A 25,739-nucleotide genomic window follows, 5' to 3' on the forward strand; every position below is an offset into this window, starting at 1 on the left:
AATTTGTGAGGTGAAAACACAGTTCTATCATAAATTGATTCAGCTAAAAAGACTAGTTATATAGGAAACACAAATAAAAGCACTTTTTCAAATCTCATTTTTCATGATAAAATCTCTAGGAGATAAAACTGCTACACAAGGCTTCGTCAGAAATAAACTACTTTACCAACATTCAGCTTTTCTTCTCAATAAAAATTAGTAATCATAATACATATTAATATTTCTTTAAATATTAAAATTAAGAACTGAACTTTCAACAAACCATGCAATTATGTTTTTGATCATGAAAATGAAGAATCAGGGAGTTTTGCTAGACATATCCTCCAACTGAATGTAATTTTAAGAGTAATAAAATTAATAAATATGTATATATTAAGATGGCATAAAAACAAATTCCCTCTCTCTTTCATACACAAGACTGATGCAAAAAGTTATATACACAATGTTATCCTCATAAAGTACTCTTTCTCAATTTAAATTCATAGTAGACTCTCCTAAGGTTTATTTTAAAAGCGTTTAGCATATGCTCATTAGAGTTATAAGCATTTATTTCTTTCAAAACAAAACAAATCTCTACATCTATGTTTTCCAAAGAAATGGGAGTAGAGGACAGATTTGGCATGTTGAGCATTATTTTAAATTTAATAACATTTACGATTATTAAAAATTTCAAGGACCATATTATTTTCATAAAATAGATTTACATACCCATAAAAAATTGTAGTGCAACATTGTCTACAAGAATACTGTCCAGAGGGACTGTGCAAAGTTTCCCAAAGTTTGCCGCCAGTTTCACAGTATTTATTTCCTATACATAAAAGTGAATGTAGGTTAATGTTTCATCTATTCACTCATTAGGTTAAAGATCTTTATATAGGTCTAAAAAAAACACCAAATTAAAGTGAAATAAAAATAAAGTTTTCCACTCTTGTACATGTGGGTTCCCAATAAAACAGTTTCAGCTCAGTGAATGGTATTTTCAGAGTTGCTGAGTAAATACACATTAAAAGTAAGATAAGCATCATTTCTTCCAACACAAAATAAATGTAAATGACTGTATTTTCAATTATTCTCTACGTACTCTAAATGAAAATGACTATTTTAAGGGCTAACGGAGATGTTTAGATCACTTAATATGTACAAGAATAAACAAATCTCTACATTTTAAAGTATAGATTACGATCTATCCACCAGGAAAACAGAAAATATTCCCAAAGAGTAATTTTGCTAAGACAGTCAAAACTCTTATAATGTATTTCATAGAAATATGAATGCTGAAAATATATTTCTTCTCAGACTATGTAAATAATAAATTATACATACTTTTCAACATTATAAAGTACAGTAACTACCTACATATGAAAAAAAATTTTTTTTTTAAAGTGTTCAAAATTTAGAGAATCTACAAGTCAAGCACTGTGCTAGGTACATTACACACATTACTTCATTTACTCTCTTTAGCAATTGTATTAGATAAATATCACCAATGCCATTTAACAGATAAGAAAGCTGAATATCAGAAAGGCTGCCTGTGATCCCAAAGCTGGTAAGAGTAAGTCTGTTTGCAAAGCCTGCTGTCCTTTCCTTTAAAACCCGTGATTTTTCTAAGAACTATTTTCACTAGTGTCTCCGTATATATTCTCAAATCCATATCTCACCACCTTCTACTTAAAAAGGAAAGACAGTTAAGTTTCTGAAAGTTAGACAGGCTACCTTATTCAGGGATGGATAGTAAATTAGGCACAGGTGATACATAAAGGAGAAGGAAGATAATTTGGAGGAAAAAAAACTTCTTCTGCAATTAGTATCTTCCTTCATGTAAGTACTGAATAATTAAAGGTAGCTAACTTAAAATGTCTGGCATAAAGCAACCCAGTGCCAGCACATGAAGTGACTACATTAAAAACTGAAGGTAATAAATAATGTTTTTTTTTTTTTCTGTTTTACAGCCCCAAATCTCTACTCTCCCTTATAGCAAAACTCGTTCAAACAGCTAACTATAATCACTGTTTCTGATTCATTTCTCTCCATTTTCTCCTGAACTAGCTCTAATCAGGGGTTCTCTCCACTGTTCCTTTCCATCAGAATGCTATCATCAACCCCCGTGGTGGTCGATAGTAAGTTTCACCTTACTCAACTTATTAGTAGCCTTTGACATACCTGATCTCTCACCTCTTTAAACACGTTCTACATTTGGCTTCTAGATAGTACGTTCCTAGGTTTTCCTTCAATCCCACCAGCCACTTACCCTGTATCTTTGGGGAGACAGTCTACTTTGCCTTAAAGTCTAATAACTAAAGTACCACAGGACGAAGTCCTTGGTATCTTCTTACTTACTTTACACTCACTCTTTTAGGTAACCTCATCCAGTCTCTTAACTTTAAACAAACATTTGATAAAGCTGAGAATTCTCAAAGTTTATTTCTAACATTAACTTTCCCTTGAGCTTGAGTTCACTAATTAGCATGTCTACTTGAATGTCAAACAGGGATCTCAAGCTAAAATGCCCCAAATTAGATTCTTCTTTCCAAACCTCCTCCTCCCTGTTTTATCCATTTTATAGTAAAAAGCAACACTATTCACGCTAGCCTAAAAACCTACAAATCATCTGTGAGTCCTTTTTAAGTTTCTCACCCCATATTAATCCATGAGCAAATCCTGTTAGCATTATTTCCAGTCTCTAACTACTTCTCACAATCTCTGTAGACATTTCTTACTGGATTGAAGCAAGAGTCTCCTAAATAACCTTAGTTTCCATTCTTGCCCTCAACACTCCATCAAAATCTATTCATCATAAAGAGTCAAAGTCATCATTTTAATTCATAAGTCACTCACCAGAGAAAATCTCCAATGAATTCCCATTGCAACTAGAATCTTTAAAAAATCTTACTATGGCAGGTAAAACAGTATATGATCTAATCCCCAAGGTTCCTCTCCAATTTCATTCCTACTAACAACCCCGTCTGAGAATTCATTCCATACTAGCCACACTAACTAACTGCCTCTAACTCACTAATCGCTTTCTTATCTCAGGACCTTGCTCTCGCCTTGTCTGAAATGTTCTGTATTTTCTTTTTTAAGAACTCATAGTTTCTACCATAGGACTTTTGCATAGACCATCACCTTGCTTGAAAGATTCTACTAAAAAAAAATGTACAGGACTCTCTCATGTTATTCAGGCTCTTTATGCTCAAATGTCACCAAATCTCTCGGCACCTATCTACAACACTCCTAGACATTTTCTATCCCTCTACTCATTTTTTTCACATTTCATTTTTTACTTTCTTTCTTTTTCTTTTTTTTGTTTTTTTTACAGCATATATCAATTTACTTATTGGCTTATTTTCTGACTCTGCAACGAAAACGTAAGCTCCATGAAGACAGTCTGCCTTTCAGGTCAATCTAACACAGTGGCCAGTGTATAACATTCAATAAATGCTGAATCTGAATAAATAATAGATGAATAAATAAATCAAAAAATTAAATAAAGTCTTCAATAACTTTCGTGTTTTTCATGAAATGTTTTAATCTAAGTTGGTTAACAAATACTAATATTACATTGTAAAAAGAAGTTTTTTCTAAACCTTTTTTGTACAGTACTGCACTAGTTAATATCTTTTCTGTGATTTGCTAGACATTTTTACAATTTATTTTTACATTACATTTGATGTACTGTATTATTAGTTTCAAATGTACAGCATAGTGATTAGACATTTACATACCTTATGAAGTGATCACAATAAGCCTAGTAACCATCTCCCCATACCGAGTTATTACAAATTACTGACAATATTCCCTGTACTGTACATTATTTTTCCAAGACTTATTTTATAACTGGAAATTTGTACTTCTTAATCCTCTTCAACATTTTTGCCCATCCCCCTAGACTGTCAGACATTTTAAAGAATATATTTATAAATAAATGTTAAGTTCAAAAGTACTTTACTTACTTTGCCTGACTGCAACCGTTGTATTCTTGAGTCACATACTTTCTTTACAAATAATAAGCTATTTATTTGATTTTTGATAGTGTTGATATCTAAAAACAAACAAAATGATTATGAGCTACAAAATGGTAAGGTTACTTTGAAATGTTTTAAACATGCACTCACTGTAATTTAACATAAAAACCGATGCAGAGCAATTATTTACTTAAATAAAGTTACCTAAAATTTCATAGTGAAATTACTTAATTAAAATTAAAACATGCCAATTATCTTAACTTTTAGAGATAATTTCAATAATAACAGTCTTAATTCAGAAAACTGTAATACTTAATTCTTAGCACACGTTAACATGTTAGGAAAGATTTAAATTTAGTTAAGGTAAAAACAATTAATAGCATAAAATGATATTTAGGTAAATTAGTTTTGTTTAAAGACACAGTAATCAATAAAACAGTCTTATACTTAAATAAATTACCATCACCAGCTGTATCTAGAGATCGAAGATACTGTAATTCTTCTGCTGCCTTATCTCTGACTGCTTCTAGCTCTCCAATATTGTCACTCAATTTAATAATGTTCATAAAGGCCTCATAGTTGCAATTAGAATCACGGATCTGAAAAAAAGTTTAAAAAACAGGTGAGAGGGGGACTTGCTTATTAAGGAAAAACAGATTTTTGCGTGACTACCCTGTAACAGGCACAACTTGCCATATCCCCAGTGCTGCAACAAAACAAAACTACAATTTCTGTACTCATGGTGCTTACATTCTTGTGGGTCACAAACTGTTTACAAGGTAAGTGAAATACACAACGCACTAGAAAGTAAAGAAGCATGGTCAGAATGTTTGATGACAGCAGAAAGCCAGGAGCTATACCAAGAAGAGGCAGAGGAGTAGAAGACAAGATTAGTGGTAACATAGGGTGAACCTGGTAGGGTATAGTAAATGTTCTAGCTATCACTTTGAGTGGAATGGAAAGTTAATGGAGGGCTTTTAACACAATAGTAGAATTCTCTGACCTAAATTTAACAGAATCATTCTGATGATATAAATTACTCTGTTATTTTGTTTTTTTCTTCAGCCACTTGTTTAAGAATAGGAATAAAGTAGATAGCTAAGCTGGATTTAACCAGAGTGTTGTTTCATCAAGCAAATAAAGTGAGAGAGGGAAAAAAGGTAGTTGAGGACATTGTGAAGGGACAAGTCATTATGACTGCTCATAAAATTTAAGCCAAGTAAAGCAGTAAAGGGAGCTATGAAAAGGAAACAGTCTTGAAACATTTTCCATCCTCAACGAGTCAAAGAACTCGTTGGGGATTGTATAAATCCTGAACTATAAACTGGCCAGTAAGCACATGAAAAGATGCTTAATATCATTAGTCTACAGAGACATGGATGTTAACTACAATGGATTCCTATATCTATACTAAAACGATAATGCCAAATGTCCAGAATACCGAGAAAACAGAACTTTCAAACAGTGCTAGTGAAAATGCAAACTTGTAATACAACTTCAGAAGACCATTTGGCAGTTTTTTTCACTTTATACAAATTTTACCTTAATAATAAAAGAAAAAGGTTGTTAAAAACTTAACTTTTCTAAAAATACATAAAAAAATAATAAATTGCTCTTCATTTATCTTCTCTAGTTGGAGATAACAATATGAACCAATTAGGTAATCTATTCCACAGTCAAGAAATTGGACTTAACATGAACTTAATAAGAAATGAAGGAGAAGTAAAATGTATATGTAGAGATGACTAATACAATCCATTCAAACTATTTTTAGAAATGACTTAAAAATTTAAAACTATTGTTGGGTAACACTAACACTTTATATAGAGAGAAGATATGTTACTAATATACTGTCTAAACCTTTCCTTTCAAACAGAAATGAACTATAACTTAAATATCATTAATATGATAATTTAACTGAGTGAAAAAAATAAGAACAGAACTCATTTTAATCTTTACGATACCTATGCATAAAGAATTTTCCATACAAATAATGTCAAGTATAAACTAGACAACAAAGTAGGCTAAAAATCCATGATTAAATTTTTCTCCTTTAAATATATTTTTTTGATATTATATTGCAAAGTACGATAGTGATCAATTCCTGTTCATTAAACAGAAAAACACTCAAGCACCATACATAATAGTAGTACTAGGCTAACTATGGGGAAAACAAGTAAAATTTGGTGGTTTAATTCTTTTTAGAATATTCATTAAGTCCCCTCAAAATGTTTACACTTTGTAACTAATTATTACAGTTAATGTAAGCTCAGCGAAAAATTCCTGAAAACTAAAGAAAGCTGTAACAGAAATGATTCCTAATCCCATGAGTAAGAGATACCTATAACATTCAGGTAATCATGCATCCTTTTTTGTAACACAGGTAAGATTATAGAGTACTGTATCCTGATTATTTAAGGTTAGTATACAATATCCATTTGTGTGTGTGTTACAAAAAAAAGTTTTACCATTTACCCTTACTGTATTATTTAAATTTTTTAAAGTTTTATCTGTTTCCTTTTTTAAAAATTACTTTTTATTATATAATCCATACTCCTTGTAAAGTGAAATATATAAATGAGAGAAAATTAACTTTCATAACTCTATCTCTCTATTAACATTTCAATCAGTATATATCCTATCAGAATTACGGTCATTCATAAATTATATTTATATGTGTATTAAAAGGATTACATATCTATACACATCATTTTCCTTATCCTTTTCACATAAAATATAAACATCTTTTCATATTCATAAATATATACTATCATCATTTTTTAATGGCAGCATAGTATTCTATTGTATGAGTATGCCATAAGTTATTAAACTAATCTTCTACATTAGACACTTACATTGATTTCAATTTTTTAGTACTATAAGCAATGTTTCCATTAGAGGACTTAAATATTGTTGCAAACTTGCTTATTTTCAATTTAGAATATATTTCAAAGGTAGAACTCTTAACCAAAGGAAATGAATTTTTAAAATTTTTAATTATGCAAATATGCATGTTTTAAAGCTCTTGGTAGCTTTAAAGCCTACTAGGACTCTATGAAAGTTGACAAAAGAAGAATCAAGTTCTGTGACCTCCATGAAAGGGTCTAGAAATACAAAGTTAGGAAATTAATTTCTGCCTGCAAGTAACCCACAATCTAGTGGGAGAGATGAACACTGCAGCATCAACGATGGCAAGTCTGATGATGGTTATGGAAAAAAAAAGAACATTCGAGTAGTTCCTTCTTGGGAAAGCTAGACTGAGTTAATAGAAGACAACTGTAGAGAAGAAATTCCAGATTCAAGAAAATGAATCAAAGATCTAGAAGTATTAATCAAAATATCCCTGGCAATAGCCCATTTACAACTCTTCTTGGACATGAATTTACTGAGGAAAACCATAAATAATCGAAAGCCATGTATAACAAGCAAAAAAATGAGAGCAAGTAAACTTAGCATGCACTAACACTTCGATATGTCTGATGAATGAAAAACTATGAGTTATCTGCTTATAAACACTAAGCAACTTATGAAAATAGATCTAGAACACAGATCTTCTCATTCTCTACCATGCAGTGTAAAATGTGAAGTACATATATACTATTTAAGTAGTTCAGGTCACAAGTTGTATTTAAAACCAAATAGCAGCTTTAAAAAATATTCATCATCTATACATACAGGCAGTAAAATATCCTTTTTTAAATTTAAATAAGTAGTAACAGCACCAAAACTGTAAAGATTATTTTATCAACACACTTCTTACAGAGAATCTGGATAGCACATTCAACATATTAGCAAACAGAAATACTGAAAATATAAAAATTATCTTTAGATCCATTTTATTTAATTTAATAAATTATTGCTTACTCATCCTGATCTCCAAATCATATCTCTATATTTTAAAAAACCATTTTAAAAATAGAGTTGTAATTTAGAAAGTACATACCATCCATATGATATATTGATTAATATAATCAGGATCACTGAGTTGATTTATTAATGGAAGAAGAATTCCTCGTGCAATGATTTCCTGGACAAAAATTATAAAAAAAAAAAAAAATTAATCTAATATATTTCTCAAATCAATAGCATAATGTTAACTTCCTAAAACAATACTGTTATTTAAGAAAAGTATAACACATATAAACGTAAAACTTGAAAACCAACATAAGCTTATAAACAGATGAGCTAGTATGCCACGACGACAACTAGAGTTGAGTGGAGAAAAGCAAAAAGCTACCTGTTATGTGTTAGCATTTATGTCAGTTTTTAAAAGGCAAAACATGGCAGTAAATGTGTTTATGGATTCCTATATCTATACTAAAAGTATAAAAATAAAGAAGAGAAGGAAAAGATACACACTGATTTTAGAATAGTGAGGTTACCTTTAAGGGAGGAACTGAGCAACTATGGTAAAATATTAACATTGGTTAAATTTGGGTAGTTAGTACATAAATGTCTATCATATTATTCTCTGTACTCGTCTGTTTGAAAATTTTCCTAATAGAAAATAATACAAATAATAAATATGTTAATGTAATTAATTATTCACCATTCTCTAGAATATACCTTCTCATTCTTTCTAGCTGTTTATGCTCCTATTAAAATTCTTCCCTTCCTTCAAGGACTACAGAGTCAATTCTCCAATTATATAAACCCTGACCATTCCAGCTGAACACTTTTTTAATTTATATGTTTAAAATACACATGCCTGTATTTACGGCATTTATCACTTACCATTCTCTATGTAATTGTCTATCTTCTACTTCTCTAATACACTACAACCTTCTAGGAACCTTTTGTGTATGAGTGAGACTCATCAGTTCTATCAATTAAACATGTCTTAAAATTTTTATTTAGTATTTACAAAATTCCTTCCTTCAAATTATGTCTCTGGCCCCAGATGCTCAAATTTTAAAATGTACTTTGTAAGGAGAAAGTTCACAAACAAAAAACCATTTTTTTTTTTAAGTTTCTTTTTCCGAATTGATTTAAAAGAAGAAAAACACATGGGGAAGAATTTTAAATAAATTTAACGATTCTTATCAGTAAATGCAACTGGTTGATCTGTTTTAGAAAACTACTTTGATCTCCTAATTAGTCAAGATGTAATCATGACACAATAATTCCTCTATAAGTATAAGTAAGGCAAAGGATCCACATAAAGAAGTCTTTAATCTGTTATTTAAGCTGAACAAAATGTCTTTTGAGAATACTTTTATTTAATTAACAACAAAACTTATAAAGACCTATGAAGTTAAAAGAAAAAAAAAGTAATTTGCTGAATTATAGTGCTCTACAATTATGCTCACTCGATTAGATTCTACCAAAAAGAAATACTGGTCTCAAAGAGCAATTTATAGCAAAATATATTTGGTCTTTAAACAATTCTAATTATTCTAAACTATAACCTAGTTATTATAAACTATAACAAAGATCGATCCTAAGAGTCAGCTTAATCTTCAGGGAGCTACAGTAACATGTGCACTGCAGTGAGCAGGGGGTCAAACAGGTTTCCTCTTACATTAAAACTGGTTTTCTAATCTATGTGCGCACTCCTTTGATAACCACCAAGTACCAATGATGTAACCACCAATGATGATAAAGAGAGCTATATGGCCTCTGTTGTTACGGGACTTACAGTTCTATTAGAGGAAAGCATCAAGTAAGTAAACACAAAAACCACACTATCATCTTAAAATACAATAAATGTTATGAAAGAAATTAAATGGGTACCTACCGACGGTAATAGGAAATAATGAGCGGGCTTTGAATTGGGAAATCAGGGGAGGCATTTCTGAGAAAGTGAGATATGAGGGATGAACACAATTTAGCCAAGAGAATAAGGAGGGGAGAAGACGGCGCTTCTGGAGAAACCAGTGGAGAATACTAGCTGGAACAGAGTGACCACATGGCATGAAGGCCAGAGAGGTAAACAAGGCCATGTCACACAGGCCTTGTCAGCTTCTGAAATGACCGGAGATCTGAAAATTCTGCTAGATGGTCATACCATTTCCTGGGATGGAGAAAATATTTAAAAGGCAGACAGGCTATGGAGGCAAGAAGATTTCCATTTTGGATATTTGAAGTTTAAAAGGGCTATGAGTCAGTGGGTAGCTGCTGAGAGTAGCCTGGAGCTCAGAAGGGAAGTCTGGACTACAGATAACAAATCTGGAAGATATTAATATTTGGTTGGTGTGGTGTTAAAGCCAAAGGGATGAATAAGCAAGAAGGCCCAGGTCTGAAAAACTTTAAAGTAGGAGTTAAAACATGTAAAGAAGACTCAAAAGGAGACCAAGTGAGAATGATCAGAAAAGAGCAATAACATGGAATCTAAAAACAGACAGAGTTTCAAGAAGTAAAAGATGGGCGGCCACATGAAATGTTGCTGAGACACTGCCTAACTGTGGCTGTCTGGAGTACCAGGTAGGCAAACTTTCTGAAGCCAAACAGATACATACTCAACATAAACGAGGGCTACAACTGATTAGCAATCCCTTCCTACAGTGGTAGATGTGAATTTAGTAATAGATATGCCAGGTATTTACTTCCCTTGAAAATGACTAGCCCAAATAATTGGTCTTAACAATATAGAACCTATCGGACTCTTCCCATCAAAACCAAGCACTTTTTATTTACTTCACAGTACCATTACCCGACCTGAGAAGAGCACTGAACTCAAGTTAGGTAGGTATTAGGAAGTTATCTGGTGTTGCTTAAGCAATAGCATGCAAGCATAAAAGCACACCTCAGGAATTGGAATCTGTTTTACAGGATCTCTTTAGTCTTAAAGAGATCATAAGCTTTCATTTTTAGAAAAAAACAGATACTTTCACTTTACCCATTTATCCAGGATGAGGACTCATGTAGCTACCATTTCTCAATCATAACCAACAGCCAAAGGCAGACTATTAGTCCTTTAACTCTAAAGGTTTATAGTCAGGGGAAAAAAGTCCAAGACCATTGTTCTCCTCCAACTTATCCATTTTCCAATTACAAGTAGCAAAAACATAGCTACCAAGTTTTTTTTAAAGTTTCTAACCAGAAGTATTTTAATTAGCCTAATTTAGGTAATTTTATAGGTATTGCTATATTAAAGAAGATTTTAAACACATCTTTGTTATAAACAAAAATCCAAGTCCTTAACTCTACATAAGGCAGTTCTCAAAATGTTGTCCAGTGATAGGATGAGACACGCATAGAGTAATATTTTCAAGAAGAAGCAAGATACGATGATATCCATCAACTAATAGAATGTGTGCTATGTATTGTTTCAAAATTTCCTAGTTTTAATTTGTAATAAATCAAATATTAGTAGATAAAATAGACAACAAAAAAGCTCTTGGAGGTCCTTAATGATTTTTACAAGTGTAAATATACCTTTTCCTATTTCTCCTAAAATTTTGGTCAGTCAAGAGCTGACTATATTATAGTCACTACATTAGCCTGCTACATTTCTTAAATTTCTTTCTCCCCACTATATTATTTAAAGTCCCCTTGAGGAAGAAAATATTTCTGTTCGAGTATGCATCCCTTGCACCTAATATGGAACTTATCAATCATCAATAAATATTTTCTGAATGGATAACAAGCAGCAACAGAATGGGTCCTGAGACCAAAACTTTTAAGAAATACTACTCTAACTTTCTTTACAGCCATTTATTTGGTATGAGTTTAAGCTTACCCTGACAAAGTATCGCATGATCTTGTTCTGGAAATCTCCAGGAGGTAGCAATAAATATAATAAGACCTCACACAAATCCCTTAGGAATCCTAGAAATAAAAAGGGTAGCTATAACAACATTAGAAAATATAAAATCTCCACCTAATATAAAACACATAAAGGTAGAAATAAGCAGTTTCTTGATTATAATAGATTATGATTTGAGTAATACATATTCATTAAAAATTCCTTCACTATTCTCCAAATAACTATTCATTAATCAAACAAGTATTTTTTAATTCTATTTAGTTTTATCCCACGTTTTGAATCATTGAGAAGTTTCCATTACAAATGTGCCCACAGAACAAATTCAGCTGTATCCCTGTAATATGCACTCCTACCACACTAATTATCTTTGCATACTTAAAAGTTATTTGTACATCTTTAAAAATATATACTGGAAATTCTTCTTTCAAGAAAGAACCTCCACTAATTTGGCAGGTAACAACATAAGGAAAAAGAGTATGTTCTTCTATTTCACTGATTTATGAGGTCTTGATTTACATAAAAGTCCTGCACATCATGGTATCTATTCCTCACATTTAGTTATTTCATATCAGTGCTAATGAAATGACAATTAAAAATTGAACTGCACAATAAATATAAAAAGGAAAAAAGAAAAAAAAAGGGAAAAAGGAAAGGAAAGAAAAAAAGGTTAAGCACGTTTTAAAACTCAAGGAAAACAATTTCCACAACTTAGAAATGCTTTTCGGTAGTTGTGCCTATGCTGACACTTCATGGGACTATAATGATACAGCTGATCCTGTTCATCGAAAAATGTGCCAAGCAGGAAAGAGTCTTAGTCATTGCAAAACTAGGAAAAGACAACATCTTCAGCTAAAACCTACCCGGTCTAACCTCCCACAAAGAAGATAAGTATATTCAACTCTATAAATTTTATTTGACATCATTATAATCATTCCCTTAGAAAATATTTTAGGGTAACAGATGTATTCTTAAAGTAAAATTAATAAATTAATAAATTCAAGGTGAAGATAAATTAACTATAAAATGTTTATGCCTGTTATATTTTAAAAGAAGCCAAAAGAGGTCATCTTTAATTACCATCTTTAAATTTTAAAGATGACCTTTATAACAGGAAAAAGAACTGGGAAACTACTTTTAGGAATTAAAAATTAAAATAAAAAGAATAGTAACAGAGTCTTTACTATGCTACCTGTCCTGTAAAATTTCACTCTTAGATTTTACCCTCATATTTGTTCACTGTTTCCTACAACTTGTCTTTAACCAATGTGAACAGTCACTATTCTCAAAAGAGTTAAATTGAAAATAAAACCTTCTTCATCTTTGGGAGAAGTGCACACTAGATCACGGCAAACATCCTTCTCCATTTCAACTTCAACTTCAAAAAAGGTATCTACAAGATCTTCTGCTGTACCTGGACCAAGAAAGGAAAAATACAAGATACAATGAATGATAAAGAAAACAGATTTTAAAATTCTGATTTTCAAATGGAAAGAGATATTACCTGTTACTTGATCATCTTTCTCTGTTATCTTCTGTTGAGCCTTTCTGAATACTCGTAGGTGTGTGCCAAAATCATCTACAATGCGTGTAGTAAAATAAGGTTGCCAGTCTATTTCTTTTGACCTTATGAAAAACACATTACACAAAACATTATGTAAATGCTTTTTAATCAAAAGATATAAATTCATTTTGAAGACTATGGAAAGACAACATGGTTATCACAGAGACTGAATTTATTTATATTGAGGTTTCCTTTAATTAGCACTCCCTTTCACAAAACCTAAAGTGTATCAAATCTATTTGACTAAGTCTTTGAGCAATATTACTTGAAGTATTTTATGTGTCAAAATTTAAGATAATATTTAAGTACTTAAACAGAAAAAAAAAAGTTTTTTTCTGCTTAAATCTGAAATGAGTCTAACAACAGGTATATCATGCAATTTCTCATCCCAGACATAAGAATACATTAGGAATTCAGAACATTTTTATTTGCTTTTCAAAGAGCATTTGAGACATTTCTTGGTTCCTTCTCAACCATTTCTGAATTCTCCACATACTTCTTTTTATAAGCCAAGTTCTGAACTAAACATGTTAGGTATGAGTTTGATTGGTTTCTGTTTGCATATACTAGCACTTAAAAACTTTATCATTTGAAATAATACAGAAATGGTTTAAAGAATGTGGCTACACTTAGCTATGAAAAAGGTGATTACCAATTTTATTAGGTTATTTAGTACTCTATCTCAAAAGCAACAGAACAGAGACCTCAAGAAACATTGCTAATTTAGACACTCATGGAACTGATAACAAATACAATAAGCCAAAAACACTTTATGCCTCTCTTTAAATTAAGTGATATCTTTAAACATTTTTTAATGCTTTGTCCTTAAATAAGCACTAAAATTAATTCACATTTTTAGAAACATATCAAGTAGATAGAAGACAAAGAGTCTATTCATGAAGATACTAGGCGATGCGAGAACCAAAAAAAAAGTACACCATAATTCATTATGTTAATCACCCACATAAGTATACTAAAGAAGCTAGTGAAGAAACTGACTTGACTACTGTCACTTTTTGAGAGAAAGCTTTTAAAGGTGGTGATGGCATTGAGGAATATAACAGATAGCTGTTTTCATATAAAAACATAAGTTATTAATACTCATATACTAATTTTTAAATACATAATTATGATTGTTATATACATGAAAAAAGAGTAAATTTTAAGTATAGGAACAAAAAACAAATTGACATTAAAAAGTCACTGGAGCTCAGGGATCTGAGGGGAGGTTAATATTATTAGAGTATAAGAGCCATGTATATAACTTTATACTAAACTTGATAACAACATTCAGCCTCAACATAAAAAACTAAAATAAAAACTGAAACCTAGCAGTCTCTAGAGTCTTTTCTTATTTAAAAAAAAAAAATCACAATCTGTATAAATATCTTTCAAAGATCTTTAACATGAATATTTGAACAAAACCATACATACTTAAATAAGCCATTACCTCATTAATCCATCAAAAGTTCCTTCTAACAAATTTAGAAGAATGCAGAATATATAATCTTTCAAGCTCTGTTTCACAGTACAATACCATACATATAATTTACTGACATTTTCGAACAAAATAAAATTTACTAATTTTAGAAGGCATTTAAAATCCATCTCAATTCCCTATAGAGCGGGAATCCCCAATCCCCAGGGGCCAAGGTCTGGTGGTATCAAGGGGGGGTGGGGTGGGCGGGGGCACACAACACAGCAGGAGGTCAGAGGCCTGCAAGCCAGCAAAACTTCATCTGTATTTGCAGCCACAACCCCAGGGCGAGCATCGCCTCAGCTCCACCTCAGATCATCAGGCACAAGATTCTCAACAGGAGTACCAGTCCCTGGTGCCAAAAAGGCTGGGGACCATTGCTATAAAGGATGTAATGACATTTAAAATGAGTGAAAATTAAAGAGCAATGCAAAAATATAAAAATATAAAAATTATTTCATATTTTAAGTATAGATTTCCATTTTTAAAATACAAATACATAAAGGGTGGGGAACACAGTATTCTCTCTCTCTATCCAAGGTCACTATTTTCCCTCTGCTTGACTCATTTCCTTCAAATACATGCAAACATACAGTAAATTTCAACTCAAAGGAACTTTTCTAGGTTAGGAAGATAAGAACAATGGTAATACATTGTTCCCCATTTATAAATTAGGAAAAAAACTACTACCAACTTCTAGTAGTACTTGTATTAACAAAATTTGAAAATATGTTGATGTAAGTAAAGTACTTTCTTAATTGTGATGTATGATAAATATGTAATAAAGGAAACATGAAGATAAATCAATTTAAAAAATCATTCAATTTATGTAACAGCCACATTTCCTTCTATTGATACACATGTAGCTTTTTAGAGCTCTTAATATCAGTTATTCTTAAATTATGCCTAGTCAAGGCCCTTTTTCATTTGTTTAAAATATTCCCTCACATGATTCCTATTCTAACACCTGTATTATTACACAATGAATCCTATTATGTACATTTTTATTTTATTATTATTACTTATAAGCTTCATCTCTTAAATTTAAAAATAAAACATTTCCTATATGACCAACAGAATAAGTCAACCTTACCTTGAAAATATAAAATTTATAATAGATCCTGAATCTTACCTATCTGGACAGTATGGTTGCAAGAATTACAAAGGTTAATTAAGAATGCAAACAAACCATGAAGTTTAAATTTAAGCACAAAAGCAAAAGACAAACTATAAAGTGTACCTCTCTGAATATACATTTTGTATGCTTTTATCTCCATCTCAAACACCAGCATCCTACTTGCTGCCTTTTACTTGGTCTCCCACACCTACCCTTGTCTTTCCTCCATTCTATTTTTGATAGAATAGCCAGAGTGATCTTTTTAAAATACAGATATGACAGTACAAAAGCTTGAAAAACCCTTCAATAATTCTCCATTAACCTTAGGCCTAAGCGCAAATACTTTTTCTAACATCTTGCATACCCAGGACACTGGTTACTTCCTCATCATCATCTGTTCCACCCTCTTCCTTCCTTCTGTTCTGCAGACTCACAGGCTTTCTTTCCATTTCTCAAACTCAAATATGCCGCTTTTTATCTCAGTGCCTCTGGACAGACTCTGCCAAGTTAGCTCATCCCTGCCCTCTTTCCATAAATTTCCCTTCTCTTCTCCACACCCACCCCCATTCACTTGACCATTGCCACTTATATTTTAGAGTCCATCTAAAAAGTTAACTCCACACATCAGCCTTCATTGATCTTCTCCCTTATTTCTTCAGACAAGGTCTGGATATCCGGTTATATTTTCTCGTAGTACCAAAATTTTCATTTTTTATAGCACTTACAACCTGCGGTTAAATAATTCAATTGCAAAAATAAAAATTGCAGGAAATCAGGGACTTTGTTTTATTCTATTGTGTTCATTTTATTCACAGTGGTAGCCCCAGTGGCTAATGTGTTAAACATTGGAGGCTCTCAATGCATATTGATTTACTGATGCCTTTTTCAGGGTCAGAGCATTGTTAACAGATGTTTGGAAAATGGCCACATGAGACACATAACAGTTACTTCTTTACTCTTAAAAGTTCTAAAATAAAACATAAACTGAGAAACTTTTTTTGCTTCTCTAAACCCCAAAGTTACTTAATGCCAATGCCTAAAAAAGGTAATGAATGTCCCAAATATGTGGGCTGAGATTATATAAACTGCTTCACTGGGTTCTATCTATTCTAAGCAGTGTACAGTTAACCATCGTAAAAAAAAAAAACACACACCAAAATCAATTAAGTATTTCTGTACAGAGTCCTGGACTAGCATATATGCTCTTGATGCAAGTAACAAATTCACCATTTTATTAGTTGTGAAATTTAGCAAGTCACATCACTCACCAGGGTTTGTTTTCTCTAAGGACACTTAAGCTTTATGAGTATGATTATATAAACTAAATACCTATCCCAACAAATACACACACACACACACACACACACACACACACACACACACACACAAATTGGTAAGTTAAGAACCTGTAAATCAAAATGTTTGCTCAAAAGAGAGAATCACAAATATATATAATTTTAGCTTAAATCATAAACCTTTAATATAAAGGCCTTTTATTTGACTAAGTTTTTCCTCAGTGATATTAATGTAGTCTTTGTCTTGAATAAACCATTCTCACACCATGAAAGTTATAGCTTCCAGTTTCTTTTACATGGCATGACAACTAAAGACATTTGTGAACAAATATGAAAAATAGTTCTTCAAGACTTTTCACCAATGTTTCAGAGTTGTCTTTTATATACCTAATTCAACTGCAATCTATTTAGCAACTAGCTTTGAGTAAAATTTCAAAGCAAATGACTTACTTTTCATAGGAATTACCTTGCCATACTCATATTTCTTCATTCTATGTAGTATTTAAATTATATGACTATATAAACAGGTTCAAAAACAACTTTTTAAACACACTTGATAATCTTTCTCCTTTAAATCACACCGAACAAATGTATCAGATTATAAGAGGCAAGGTTGAGGCAACATACAACTGACTTTTGATAAGCTTAAAACTCAAAAAACAGGAACAGAAGTGGACAGAAGTACTAGAAAGTGACCTATTAGCCTAGCATTAATGTTAAGGGCATGAGTCAGTATGTTTTACGAAGGGAACAGAGTACTGGCTAACTAAAGGGAAGTTAAGCAAATTTCTACTACAGTAGTACACGATTGGTAACATTCCAAAAAATAGCTTAAATTTCTGTTGACAATAACCATACACAGAAATAAGTACAGGTTAATTAAGTGATATGTTGTAATTTAAATAGGATTAATTAAAGAGGCTACAGATCTTCATAAATGAGTAGTATTTAAATGAGGAAAGAAAGGATGTAGGAATGAGCAGAAGAGGGGAATAAGCATGTTATATGCTGGGTCATCATTTAGATTTGCCTGAATAGAGAAGTGAGTGACCATTTGGCAGTAAAGCTCAGCTTCGCATTCTTGGCAGAATATTTTCCTGGAACAGGTCCTTTACGTCAAAATGACGAAAATAAAAACCGATTTTCCCATAGAAACCATCTTATAGTAAGTGTTATGTTCCTAATGACACATTATTTTTTCTCAGAAACGACCTTATTTAAAAACAGTTAAGAAGAATGGCACAGTACACTGTTTACTGCAGAGTGTATGTATATACATACAAACACACACACATACACAAAGGTTTTTAAAAGATATCTTAATAATGGCAATACAATAAACAATCACAGAAAATTAAAATACTATGTATTAATTTCCTATATAAAGTTTTTTTTTTATGTAGAAAAGATCAGATTTTTTAAAAAAACCATTCGTATAATAAAATTCATAGGTTTTTTGGGGAAGATTTTGACAAGCACCTTTATAGAAATTTTGAGAAAGGTTTTATTCCACTAGAACAAGTTTTGATCAACTGACCCACAGATGTTTTGTTGAAAGCGGGTAACCAATCTGTGAAGAAAGTCCTTCTTCCTTGAGCCGCTGAATCAGGCAGTAACTTCCCCCTCATAATTCACAATTAGAAAGGTAATACTCTTTAAAATACAAAAACCATTTTTTTAATTTATTTTTTTATTATGGTGACAATGATTAACAAAATCCAGTTAAGTTTCAGGTATACAATTTAGCAGTAAGGCGCGCGTGTGTGTGGGGGCAGCAGCCTGCGTTCACCACCCATCCTTAGATTTCTTTCTGTCACCACATATTTGACCTCTTTCACCCCATCTCCTCCCCCTCTTCCCTCCCCACTCCCACCCTCTGGTAACCACTGGTCTATTGTCCACGACCATGAGTCTCTGTTCGTTTGTTGCTTCTAAGTTTAATTTCCACATATAAGTGATATCATGTGGTTTTCAACTTTTTCTGTCTGACTAAAATACATAAGCTTTTACTTGTTTCCACTCTTCTAGAGTCCTTGAGGGACTACTTTGTTACAGTGTCGAAAGCTTCAACCTAAAATTGAATTTGAGCAAAATAAAGGCATAGGATCATAAGCTGGCTCCTAATTTCATTAAAGTCCCCCCTTTCTCCCAGCCTCGATTCTCTCATAAATACTACACATTACATTTCTCTAGAGCGCCTTTGTTTCCCTTTTAATATCTACTTTAAGGATTTAGTTATAAGTATAAAAAAATGATTTTTTTTCCCAACACTCCTGAACTTACTTACATGAAATTCACTATTACTCTCTACCAAAATCCTTAAAAAATATATGGAGAATTCCTATTTTATAGGCACTAAGTTAGCAACCACACAAGGAAACAAGTCTCATTACTTAACAGTCACAAATCTGTCTGCTCCCTTTGCTTGGCTGCACCTCTTCCCAGTGTGTGCACAGCTCTTTCCTAACTTTGTGTTCAGTGACTTCATGCTGACAGTTTAAAATTTACCATGGTGTGAGTATTTACACCTCGCAAAACTTACAGTAGTGGACTTATAAAACTACAAATTTATTGTGTTTTCAGCATTCTATAAAGAATAGCAGTGGTCTGAATAATCAAAAAATTTTAAAAGTTTCATTAATATGAGATTTTTTAAACACTAAGAAAAGATTAGTCTAGTACATCTTGTATATCTGAGGTTAAACATCCTTTCTGACCATGTAGGAATATAATAAAAGGTTTAAATAAACTTTATTATCATCCTACTCTAAGATCTCCTATTAGTAAAACAATAGACCAGAGGAGTACTTTAATCCCAAAGTAAACTAAATCTAATTAGCAACCCTACTCACTATAAAAAAATAACTCCCCAAATGGTATTCAAAAATGAGGTGTACAGAGTATGTGAGAGTTTTCAGGAGAAGGACCAACCTGACAGGGTATCTTAGTATGTTAAAACTGAGGGACCTGAAATAATTACCATAAGCCCCTATAAATACAGTGCCAGGAATTAATTCACTTATTCTAGATTATAATGTGAGATGAAGGCCTTTTAAAATAATCAGGGTTCCTAATTTTCAATTCAGTGTTTTCTACACTACAACTAATAATATGAAACCTCCTGACTCATAAAAGTTATTTTAAAAAATGGTGGAAATGGAGAAAAAATTAGGCATGCAGTTTTATGTAACCATATTAAAGAAATAGTATTTGGTGAACTAGAACACTGAAGAAGTCCAGTCCTGTGTCCCAGTGCTTCAAAGTGGTCAAACATCCAGATGTTCTAAAGGACATAGACATCAGAATGTAATTAACAACCTACAAGAACATACATGAAGAATGCTCACCTACTGTGGGGATTTTAGTATAAAGAATATAGAACTGAAAGCTTTAATTAAGCTACAGGAAAAGAAGAAAAATTATCTAGGGTTAAGAGCACAGTCACTTAAGTATAATGTTAAATAAGGTATTAAAAAATTAAATTCATGCTGTTAACTATTTTAATAAACAAAATTTTTGGTAAATTTTTCTTGGTAAATAAAACATTTCATGGTCCAACAGCAAAATATATTAAAATGCTGTGAAAAGAAAATTAACATGTAAGTCATAAATGGGAATTTGATTAACAAGAATTTGAGTATTCATTATTCCAACACGTATAAAACAGTAGTTTTAAGATCATGTACCAAAGAAATAAAGAGACAGAGACTACCTATACAAAACATGTTGTCTATAGTTGAAAAAAAATGATTCTTATATTTATTTGTTCATAAGAACATAAAAAACAGAGAAAACAGGAAAATAAATTTATTTTTAAGAAGTCATCCTAGATATCTTAATTGCTGATTATCGATGTTTCTATCTGTCTCTGGCTATAACAGTAATACATGACTATATTGTAAAATGTAATTTCCTTCTTTAGATTTTCTGCATCAGCTATAATCAGCCATAAATCCAAAATCCAAAGATCACTGTTAATATTTTAGTGTATTTCTTTTTAGTCTCTTTGTTACGCACACATATTCATAACTTTTTACACCACTGAAATTGCATAGTACACACTATTTTGTATAATTTTTATTCTAATATATTTCCTACTTGTTTGATAATGCTTCTTAAGTATTTTGAACGGCTACAAAATTATCTATTGAGAGGGCAGCAAATTTTTTACTTAAAAAGCTAAATAGCAACTATTTTAGGCTTTCCAGAGGCCATAATCTCAGTCACAACTAGTCAATTCTGCCATTGTAGCACTAAAGCAATCATGGACAAAATGCAAACAAATGAGCACGACTATGCAATAAAGCTGTATTTACAAAAACAGGCAATACACTCAATAATAAAATGACAAACAACTCAATAATAAAATGATAAAATAGCCTAATTTAAAAATGGGAAAAGATCCAAATAGACATTCTCTAAAGAAGCTATACAAATGGCAAATAAGCTCAATATCATTAGCTATTAGGAAAATGCAAATAAAAACCATACTGAAATACTACTTTACACCCACTGGGATGGCTAAAATCAAAAAGACAGACAATAATAAGTAAAGACAATTATTTGGAGATGCTGAAACCCTCATACATTGTTGGTGGAAAGGTAACACAGTGCAGCCACTTTGAAAAAGTTTGCAGTTCTTCAAAAGGGTACACAGAAATTCCACTAGAAATGACAACACAAGTCCACACAAAGAACTTGTGCACAAATGCTCATAGTAGCATTCTTCATAATATCCAAAAGGTGAAAACAACCCAAATGACACCAACTGATGAATAAACAAAATATGTTATATTCACATTATTATTATTATTCAGCAATAAGCAGAATAATTTATTACATATTCGTATAATAAATTATTATTCACCAATAAAATATATACTGTGGCATCGATGGACCTTGAAAACATTATACTAAGTGAAAGATAGTCACAAAAAACATATTGTATTATTTCATTCACATAAAATGTCCAGAATAGGCCAATACAAAGACATAAAAAGTAGGTAAATGGTTACTTAGAGCTAGAAGTTTTGTTGTTGTTGTTGTTGTTGTTGTTGTTGTTATTGTTGTTGTTTTGGTGGGGGGACAAGGGGAGTGACTGATAGCAGATACAAGGTTTCTTAGTGGGGTCATTAAAGTGTTCTTGAATTGATTGTGATGAAGACTGCACAACTCTATGAATATACTAAAAATATATTCCCACTTGACTGTAGGTGAGTAAATTGTATGGGATGTGAATTATATAAATATACAGCTGACCCTTGAACAATATAAGCTTGAACTGCATGGATCCAACAATAGGTGAATTTTTTCAGTAAATACAGTCAGCCCTCCATGTCCCCAGGTTTCAAATCGGAAGATTCAGAGGATCAACAATACGCATTGTTCTATGCCACTTCATATATATAAGGGACTTGAGCATGCATGGACTTAGTTATCTGTGGGGGTTCCTGGAAACAATCCCATGTAGATTCCAAAGAAGGACTGTAGTTCAGTTCTGGAGAAGTCAGAAGTTATATGCAGATGTTCGACTGCACAGGGGGTTGGCGCCCCTAATCCTCACATTAGTCAAGGGTCAACTATACGATTAACAACCCCATCTATTCTACAGATATAAAAACATTAACTTTTTTCTCCTTCTTTTAAATATTCAAATGGTTCCCGTTTTTGCTCAATCAGAGTATATATGATAATAATCTTTGAGCTAAGTTTTCAAATGGCAAAGAATATAAAATGGCTAAAGAGTGTAAAACTTTACTGTTGCAAATGTCCATTATTTGAACTGGGCTTATGTTTTGAACAAGTCTAGGAACATATGATTTATTATATCTAAGCAAAAGGTAGCGATACAAATGATAAAACTTTCAGAACATTCTTCCTGCCATTCCAAAAATAATGATACCATTACTGTCATAACCACTGAATCTTGGAACCTGGATATCCATACCTCTTCCCCCATAGGAAAACCCTTCAGGAAGGAGCAGTGGCATTAGAATAGCTCTCCTATCTGCTAACCTTGGGGTGACGGGGACCAAAAAAGGAGTAACCCCCTTTCACTTTGGAGAGCAACGAGCTTGTTCACATGTATCTCCTCATGGTTTCCACCACACTAACTTTATCCCCCCTCTTAGAACTTTGCTCATATTATTTCTCTTTTCTAACATGTCCTTTATCCTTCTCTATCTCAAAATACCCATTCTTGAAGACTAATTTTGGCCTCAATCCACACTAGGTGTTCACCAGCTACTCTGGTCCATTCTATCTCTAGATGAAAATTGCTCAGTGCCATACAAATAACTACTTCATTTCTCTCCATTTCATGTGGTTTAATTTTGCCCTCCTCCCCCAAAAAAATCTAAAACAAGGTCAAAGAATCTGTATACATATCCTAGAAACATAACAACAAAATAACAATGACAAAGTTAATCTTATTTGAAAACTTATGTTCCAGACCCTGCGGTATTTTTCATGTACTTTTCTCTCAAATAATCATCACCATAACCCTTTGGAATAATTACTACATTTTACTGATGCAGAGATGAAGAGACAGAAAGTCAAGTAATTTGCTGACAATGTCATTTATGGGTTAACAAACACTTTACGAAATGTTTCACACACATCATCTCATTTGCCCCTCACAACTCTAAGTCTGCTACAAGTATCAGTATTACTATTTTACTAACAGATGTTAAGAAATTTTCTTTTAAACATACTATAACTTAATGGTATAGGCAGAATTACGATACAGATCTCCCAGGGCTTTCTGTCACAATATCTTATGTCATAGTATCTTATTTGAAAGGGGAATAAAAATATAAGTTTTCAAGGATTCATCTCCTAAGGATCCAGCCTAACTCAAGCCCCAGTTCCACAAGGAGAACTCAAGAATGCTCTAGAAGGTTTTCCTTCCCCAAACTGCTGTCACAGGAACAGACACCGTGCTAGTGTTAACACAGGTGTGGTCGTTTAGAAGTACTCTCTCAAATGTGATGTTACTTATTCCTAACAACAATCTGATAAGTACACATGGGTAATCCCTAAACTCAAAGAATTTATGTGTTTTGCCTATTAAAGACCATAGAGATTAACAAATAATAGATCTAAAGCTGAAAATCAAGACTTCAGACTCTAAGTATGGCCTTTTCTTCCTGTTATGTCTCAAAATGAGCATTTCATTTTATGCTGATATTCTGTAACTGTTTCCCCGAGGTAATGAGTAAATATGAACACCAGAATTAAGTGATTCTAAATTTTTTCTAGGTTTATAGACCCATTTTAAAAATACAATCTATGGAACCACTTGATAGGAAAAAAAAAAACCATACAGCTTTAGACAGTTTTGCATACATTTTCAGGACTTCATGAGCCCCTGATTAAGAACCCTATACAAGATTATAACTTGTAGGACAGGGGCAATCACTTATGCTCCTGTCATATGCTTCACAGTGCACAGCAGACAGCATGGAACAAGGATTAAGAAGTATTCAAATGATTGTAAACAGACCTAATTTTCTTGATTTTGGCTTTGGAAATAGTCACGGAGCCTCTATTAAGACATACATTTTAGTAGCAATAAAAAAAAAAAAAAGACAGGCAAAAATAAAGTCACTCACAGAGAAGGTACAATTATTGAGCTTTACTGTTTGCTAGAGGCTTTACTTCATATCATTTTTGGCTTGAAAGCAGCCTCTAAAGTAGTTATCATCAGTCTTTTAGAAGATGAAACTAAGGCTCAAGAGAAGCTGATTAATTTGCCCACAAACATAAGGCCAATGGCAAAGCAAAGAAACAAATTTGGGTCAGTGTAGGATAGAAGAAACCTGGTTCTTCCTGTAATAATCCAAATATTTAGCTTGATAGCATAGAATGTTACAGAAGGGAGAGAAAGAAACACTTACAACATGAAGTTTTAAAAAAAGGTGATTGGGGATCAAAAACAAGAAATACATTCAAAGAGAAGAAAGAAAGGTGGGGGACTAAAACAAATAACCTAGATCATAAAATACATGGTAGGGAATGGGGAGAAAGAACGAACACTGGACTGTTAAGAACAATCTGATTCTAATTTTTACTCTGTCCCCAATTCACTTGATAATCTTGGACTAGCCACTCAATCTTTCTAGACCTTAGCTTCTTAATGTGTGAAATTACAGCTGTTGGATGACATAAACTTAAATTTCTACACTCCTTCACAATCTCCAAAACATTTTCACAAGTATTATTTTCATTACATTTCATGGAGCAGGAATTTTGTTTTATTCACTGCTGTATCCACACCACCAGGTTGGTACAAAGTAGGTGCAAAATATTAGCTGAACAGATGAATCTTATTCTGACAACAACCCTGTGAGGGACACAGAACAGGATAGGTAATATTATGTTTATTTTACATGTGAGAAAAACCAAGGTTCAAACACTTTAAAATACTTGCTCACAGTTCCACAGCAAAGTGGTAGAGCAGGATGCAAATTCAAATCTTCCAATTACTAATTCAAGGTTCTTTCCAGGTCTAAAATCTGTTATATTTTAATATATTTTCAGTTAGTCAGATTCAAGAATAATGAACTCTTACTCATCCTTTTAAAGAATTCATTAGGATGGTATAACTATAGAAAGCAG

The 25,739-nt window shown here is 32.3% G+C and overlaps 1 protein-coding gene across 5 annotated transcripts in view; it reads right to left on the reverse strand.

The window, feature by feature from the left end:
* The window catches only part of SNX13 (sorting nexin 13), a 112,675-nt gene that overhangs the window by 40,485 nt on the left and 46,451 nt on the right, over positions 1 to 25,739 (reverse strand). For 4 of the 5 annotated variants that reach the window (XM_016139473.2, XM_016139475.2, XM_036230391.1 and 1 more), the window contains 7 exons: positions 13,172 to 13,293; positions 12,980 to 13,081; positions 11,644 to 11,732; positions 7,906 to 7,989; positions 4,423 to 4,561; positions 3,951 to 4,039; positions 709 to 808 (listed from right to left, as the gene is read on the reverse strand). In XM_016139473.2, coding sequence (XP_015994959.1) covers positions 709 to 808; positions 3,951 to 4,039; positions 4,423 to 4,561; positions 7,906 to 7,989; positions 11,644 to 11,732; positions 12,980 to 13,081; positions 13,172 to 13,293 — 725 coding nt within the window. The remainder of the gene's footprint in view (positions 1 to 708; positions 809 to 3,950; positions 4,040 to 4,422; positions 4,562 to 7,905; positions 7,990 to 11,643; positions 11,733 to 12,979; positions 13,082 to 13,171; positions 13,294 to 25,739) is intronic. The other variant, XM_036230392.1, reaches the window with a different exon arrangement.

The sequence above is a fragment of the Rousettus aegyptiacus genome, unplaced genomic scaffold (assembly GCF_014176215.1).
Source record: "Rousettus aegyptiacus isolate mRouAeg1 unplaced genomic scaffold, mRouAeg1.p scaffold_m13_p_13, whole genome shotgun sequence".
NCBI classification, from domain to species: Eukaryota; Metazoa; Chordata; class Mammalia; order Chiroptera; family Pteropodidae; genus Rousettus; species Rousettus aegyptiacus.